Raw genomic sequence first — 6,961 nt, 5'->3', positions numbered from 1 at the left:
CTCGTGAAACATGAATGTTGCATACACTTGTTTAGAGTTATTTTTGCCCTAATTATGCTTGCTAGGCTAATAAAACATGTTTGGCTATAATTTTAAATCATCTAGAATTATTTAGCACAATTTTTGGAGCAAAGTTTGTATTCAAACTTTTGACAAAATATGCTTTTGAAAATTTTATTGAAAATGGTCAAAAATCCTCCCTATTTAGCTTTTACTTCCCAATTCAAAATCTATGCAAAATTTTTAGTTGGTCCCTAAAGCAAAGTTGTAGAGAATAAATTTTTGAGCAACTTTTATTTTTGGGCCAAAGTTTGAAACTGCTTTGAAATTGCTCAAAATTGGCATTGAATGAAATAGGAATAGAAAATAATTTGAAAAATATCATTTCACCTTAGTGGGCCTCGCGCCTCGCTTTCGGCCCAGCCGCGCAGGCCGGCCCGGCCTACCTCCGCGCCGCGCTCCTGCTCCCGCGCGCCGCGCCCGACCAGCGCCAGAGCGCGCACGCCGCGTGGTCGCCATGCGCCGGCGAGTTCGCCGCGCGGCACCGCTGGCCTGCCCCGCGCCTCTCTTGTCGCGCCTACACCCACCGCGCCATGTCTGCCACCCCCTCCTCCATCTCATTTGATTCCTCTCTTTAGCCAGCACAAGCAGCAGCAGTGCACGCACCCGCCACCGCCCGCACAAGAGCCATCGTCGGCGTTGGCCGTTCCGGCCGCTCCCGTTCGCCAGGGCTAGCTCCATCTTGCCCTGAGCACCGCCTCCACCTCGCGCACCTCGGGCTCACGTCGCTTTACCGTGGTAAGCTCCCCTTCCTCGAGAATCGCTTGCCGGAGCACGGCCGAGCTCACCGGAGAGCTCCGCTCCCATGGACACCTCCTCTCCGCTCCACCTCTCTCCTTCCTTTCGCGCGCGTGAGCACCGCCTTGCCCTTGCGAATCTCATGCGCGCCTCCCCGTGCCCTACTGTGGTCGGAGTAGGCATACCGCCGATGAGCTGCGCCACCGCTCCGCTATGCGCGTCGTCGAGCTCCCTTCCGAGCTCCTCCAGTGCTCGTTCTTGGCGCACCGGGTCCGCCTCGTTGCGGGGAGCCCCTGGTGATGACCTCACCGGCGGTGAAAGCCGGTCGGTCAGCGACGGCCCCTGCTCGACTCTGGCTGATGCATGGGCCCAGATTGGCCATGGGTCCTGCCTGGCAGCACCTCTGGGTGCGCTGCACCGGGTGCACCTAGCAGTTTTGGGTCGGTAGAATTTTAGTTTTAAAGAAAATGATTTCAAAAATTGATTTAAAAAGCTTGTAAAATGTATATCTCGAGTTATATTGCTCCAAAATTGATGAAACAAATTTTGTTGTGTTCCTTGTCACTAGATCTACATGATAAAAATATTGCATGTCATTTTTGAGATACTTTAATGTAGGGCTTTATTTAATTCTTGATATTGCTGATATCTTGTGAAATGTTTAGTAAATCCTATATGTATCAGAAAATTTTGATTCCAATTTGGTTGATCTATTCTTGAGATGTACTTTCTGTGAAAAATATATGTCATGCATGTTATGTGGAAAAATATGGCTAGGTACATTATGTGTATTAATTGCTGATTTCTTGTAAAATTGCTAGGGCTAAAAATATGAATAATACATGTAGGTGAAACTTTTTGTACAGTGATTGTATGCTATGAAGATCATGGGAAAAATACTAAATCTGTTGTTTGACACTTTTCAAAATACAAAGTATTTTCATGCTCATATTTAGCTCCAAGTTTGTCATTTTTGTGTAGGCTATTCCACTTATCCAAATGCCATAAAAATTTGATGGTAGACTACTTAGGGTAGTACTGTGTTATGGTAATTTTCTAAGATTTTTCTATGCTATAAAAATAGATGTTGCTATTCAAACCTATTATTAATTAGGGTTTAATCAAATGTTGCTTTATGCATGATTAAGAAATTAGTGAAGCTTTGGTGTATCTTTGAAGTATTTAATGAGATGTGTTGATTTAGCATATTAGTAGTAGAAGAGAATGCAGTAGATGATATGTGCTTGTAGTACATGTTCTTGGATGATGTTGACTACCTTGTATGAGATTTGTATTATACTCTCCGCATTGAAGCGAATCATGCTCATCTACCTTGCATGCAAGCATATTCATTGTGTTCATTTCATCTGATGCACCTTTTGCATAAGCACTTACGCACCTGCATCATACAGGATCATAAACCGAGAGCCCATCGTCATACCCAAGGAGCCCGAGGAGCAGCTCGAGGTGCAGCCGCAAGAAGTGACCGAAGCAGACGAGGCGGATGTTGAGGAACTTCCGGAGTGCCCCAATCACCGCCCGAGCTCCTTCAAGAGAGGCAAGTCCCAGAGCATTTTTCTCCCCGGTTTGCGATTATTAATTAATGCTTTACTTTAATTGATGCATTATGTTCAGGAGTTATTTGCAACCATTGCTACATTATACCTTATCTACCTTTGTTATACTATATCCTTGTTACCCTGGTATCCGCAGTCGAGTCAATGCTTAGCTGGCTTAGACCGGTAGAAGTCGGGTGATTTCCTATCACCTGTGAGCTATAGGTGGTTACCTGGATCTGCTCGGATAACTATGTAGTCATGGTATAACTAAGTGTTAATTTGAAGTTGAGACCGGATGGAGACTTATAGGGTTTTGGACTGTAGTGCTTTCCGTCTGTGTCGATTAAGGACCGACCGTTGTTGGGCCTTGGGTCATGTTGAACGCATGCCTTACATTTAGTTGGCCGAATAATGTACCTTTCGACCGCGAAGCTGGAAGATTATTCGAGCCGAGTGGATTGCCCGCAGCATACTGTACCAGAGCAGGTGTGGTAGGACACGGGGGCGCGATGATAAGACCGAAAGGCAGTCGGTCGGCCCCCGGGTACATGTGGTTCCTGGCAAACTCGAGATTATTTTTCCTGGATAGTTGACTCGGTGACCGATACCTCACTTTAGCGGGTGAGTGAGGTTTGTGTAAGGAATAAATTACCAGCTGGTTAATAATCGATTCGAATCGCCATCGTTCACTGGATAGTGAACACTTGACTTGAGTTACTTCATCGTATTAATGTTGATGGAACACTTGGACAGTTATAATGGATATGACATTATGGAAGTTGTTAATGATCATTGGTTATCATTATTTGCTTAATCACATGCTTTCTCTAGTATAGATGCAAATATAGTCGACAGGTTAATAATAATTAACTTGACAATAATGCTTTTGGAAATGTTCTTGAAATGCTAAAAATGCCTTTTTGCAATTGAGTCAGCTACCCTACTATAAAGCCCTTCATAATCCTTGGTGTCACTTTATTTTTGGTTATGTCGGGTAAGTCTAGCTGAGTACCTTCTTGTACTTAGGGTTTTGTTCCCACTTGTTGCAGATGGGCAGATGTATTACGGCTACTATATCAACTGCCTTTATCCTACGATGGGTGATACTTAGGACCATGGGCATGGTCATTCCTTATGTCTCATCTAATGCTTTTGTTGGAGACGATCATCAGCTGGCACTGTACTTGAACTCCATGTGAGTGTGTGTGGTTTTGAACAAATGGCTTCCGCTACTTCTATTTGAACTCGGTTTGTAATAACTATGTTTAAACTCTGATGTACCTATGATGCGAACTTTTATGTAATATGTGATGGTGACCGCTAAACTTATTACGATCTTGACTGGTATGTGCGTTGGTTTGAAATCCTTCGTGATTTCACGGACTACCGGGTTATACGGGCTTAAGTTTGCTAAATCGTCTGCTCTGGCGGGTGATTTTCTTACTTAATTTCGTATAATTGGTCGGTTCTATTACATCGTCCCTAGCCGAACAACATAAAAACACTCGAATAAAAACCTCGCAACATGGAACAACTTGCTGCAACATAAGACTGAAATAGCCAAAACATTTAGAACATATTATTGCAACATTTATATGAGCATATGAAACATCTAGATCAGAACGATTGCAACATAAGTCTAGAAATAGGTAAAACCTTTTGAGCAAATGCTTGCAATGTGCCCCTAAAATACTTGCAACATGTGCAACATCTCCCAATCTACTTTTGCAATATCAAGATAAAGGAATGCAACATACTTTCTGAAACGTCTAAAACTCTTGAAAGATGCATTTGTAATATAGGTCCACTCTGCCTTGGTGTCTTCATCTGACACCATGGGAGACGATGGCGTGGCCTGCTACAACCTTCTCCCGGTGGTACTGGGGTGGTCATGACGGTGCACATCATGGCCACGATGGTTGAGTGTGGATTGAGCGCATGGCGGTGGTTGGCCGCGATGGATGGCTGCGCCGAAGCGGAGTGGGGTGCTTGGAGGTTGAGGGGATGGTTGGCCGGAGATGGAGTGGATGGCACGCGGAGGCGGAGCAGGAGTGGGGTGGCGCAGGATGGGTGCGCGGCGGGGGATGGCGGAGTTCACAGCCAGGCGCAAGATGGGGCCTGCGGTGGCGGCGTGAGGCTGCTGGGCGCACGCGGCGCGCCCAAGATGGGCCCCGCGGTGGCGGCGTGAGGCGGCTTGGCAAATGCGACGCGTGCAGGGTTAGCTGCCGTGGCCAGCGGAGTGAACCGAGCAGTTTTTTTGGAGGAGCACGCGAGGTGGAATTGGGGGGGGGGGGCGGGGAGTGGGTGATTGGCCGAGTGGATGACCAAAAGCGGTCAAGTGGATGACCAAAGCGGTCAGCGGAGCGGCCAGTGACAGAAGTATTATCGTTCTCCCAGGTGGCCTACGAACTGTGACAGCAGTAGACATCCATGGATGGATCTCGGTAGTACTTGTGAAACAGTAGGACGCTTGATCAATAGGTCAGATCGAACACAAAATCAAGCGTCTTAGCACAAGTTTACAAATGAAGCACGCCGCGTAGACCGCATGGGATTGCGTACGCAATATTATGTCCGCTCACTAATTTACAAGAGGATCTTAACGTGACATTTGTTTATTCTTCATTTCCATATGTGATGATGACGACACTCTTCAGCAATTACTATAGGATGTATGGGTTGAAATGATGATAGTAGGATCTCTGCACATAGCTACCGTAGCAACATCTACTCGGCTTAGTAGTAGCAGCAGCAGCATCCATCACACGACTGTGTGGTCCCCTTCTCGCCGGCGTCCTTCGCCGGAGCCGAGAACGACGCCCTGAACAGAAATCAAACGGACACACGCACACAACGCGACACAGAGGAGCATGGTGTTTTTTAGTGCCACCTAGAACTGCAGCCTTTTTTGGACTATATTGACTCAATATATACAGACTCTATTACACGGCTAAAGCCACCATGCCCGCTAAACCTACGCACCACACGATCTCCTATCGGTCCGCGCCATCCCACGACGAGCTCATGTAGGGCGCAGTCACCACTACGAAACGAAAGAAACATAGCACCACCACGTGAACTCTGCATGCGTCTAGCGGCTACAAACGCGCCATGACCGATTATGATCAGACCCACTTATTCTAACTAACAAAACACCAGATAACTAAGGAGACTAACAGAGTCTGGATTATGCAACAATCTCCCCCTAAGACTGACTCGGTTTACCTCAAACTGACAACGCCAATCTTCGACCGAAGTTCACTGAATCGCGCGCGCCCAAGTGACTTCGTCAGAACATCCGCGAGCTGCTCCTCGGTGCTCACGTGATCGACGCAGATCTTCCCATTCTCCACACATTCATGAATGAAATGATATTTGGTGTCAATGTGCTTACTTCTGTCGTGTAAAACAGGATTTCTGCTCAGCACAATAGCGGACTGATTGTCCATCTTTAGTAGCGGCGGCTGGGCTTTGATGTCGGTGATGTCTCTTAGCAACCGCACGAGCCACACGGCCTGACATGCTCCTGCAGCGCCCGCCATGTACTCAGCTTCGCACGTCGATAGGGCCACCATCTTCTGCTTCTGAGATTGCCAAGACACAGGCATGTCTCCGAGGAAGAAGATGACGCCACCCGTGCTTCTCCTCTCATCGATGTCCCCCCAAGTCGTTGTCGCTGTACCCTATCAGCGAGTATCCCATCACCTTGTTATCGATGTCGCAACACTTGGAGTAGATGATGTCATAGTCGACTATGCTGGCGATGTAGCGCAAAATGTGCTTGACGGTGACCAAATGCTCCTGATGTGGCTTCTCCATGAAGCGGCTCACGTAGCCAACCGCGCATGTGATGTTGGGCCTTGTATGTACCAGATAGCACAGACTCCCCACTAGGCTCCTATACATCGTCGCATCGACCTCCGGTGTTGAGCTCTTTGCCGAGAGCTTCAACCGAACCTCCATCAGTGCGTGATAGGGGTTGCACGCCCCCATCCCCGCCTTGTCCACCAGCTTTCGAGCATATGCAGCTTGCCCAAGCTTGATGGCGTCCTCACCTTGCTTGACCTCTAGCCTGAGGTAGAACGAGAGAAGCCCAAGGTCGCTCATCCGGAACAGACGCGACATCTGCTCCTTGAATGCATCCATATCCGCTGGCCTTGCTCCAGTGATCATCAGGTCATCAACGTAGACACCCACCACCACTCGTGAAGTCAGCGTGGCTTTGGTGTACATGCCATGCTCACTGGTGCATCTAGTGAACCCTAGCTCGCATAGGCTGCAGTCTAGCTTTGCGTTCCACGCCCTCGGTGCTTGGCGAAGCCCGTACAGAGCCTTCTTCAACCTCAAGACCTTGCCTTCATGTCCTACTGCAACAAACCCCGGCAGCTACCGGACGTATACCTCTTCCTTCAGCTCATCGTTCAAGAATGCTGACTTCACGTCCATGTGATGGACAAGCCAGCGCCATTGAGCAGCAACTGCAAGTAGCATCCGCACGGACTCCATCCGTGCAACAGGAGCGAACACCTCATCATAGTCAATCCTCGGCTGCTGAATGTACCCCTTGGCGACAATCCATGCCTTGTGCTTGATGACGACACCGT

The 6,961-nt window shown here is 47.9% G+C and overlaps 1 protein-coding gene across 1 annotated transcript; it reads right to left on the bottom strand.

Annotated features, from left to right (window-relative positions):
* Nucleotides 1–6,005: 6,005 nt before the first annotated feature.
* Nucleotides 6,006–6,590, bottom strand: LOC136543836 (uncharacterized mitochondrial protein AtMg00810-like). The gene has a single exon (XM_066536177.1). The coding sequence runs from the start codon at nucleotides 6,588–6,590 to the stop codon at nucleotides 6,006–6,008; it is 585 nt and encodes a 194-aa protein (XP_066392274.1).
* Between the last annotated feature and the right edge of the window lie 371 nt (nucleotides 6,591–6,961).

Source organism: Miscanthus floridulus, chromosome 3 (genome assembly GCF_019320115.1).
Source record: "Miscanthus floridulus cultivar M001 chromosome 3, ASM1932011v1, whole genome shotgun sequence".
NCBI classification, from domain to species: domain Eukaryota; kingdom Viridiplantae; phylum Streptophyta; class Magnoliopsida; order Poales; family Poaceae; genus Miscanthus; species Miscanthus floridulus.
This window is presented reverse-complemented; position numbering and strand designations above follow the sequence as displayed.

Bases quoted from the DNA above. Each gene is read 5' to 3' on its own strand.
- LOC136543836 (XM_066536177.1), bottom strand. From the start codon at position 6,590: ATGTACACCAAAGCCACGCTGACTTCACGAGTGGTGGTGGGTGTCTAC.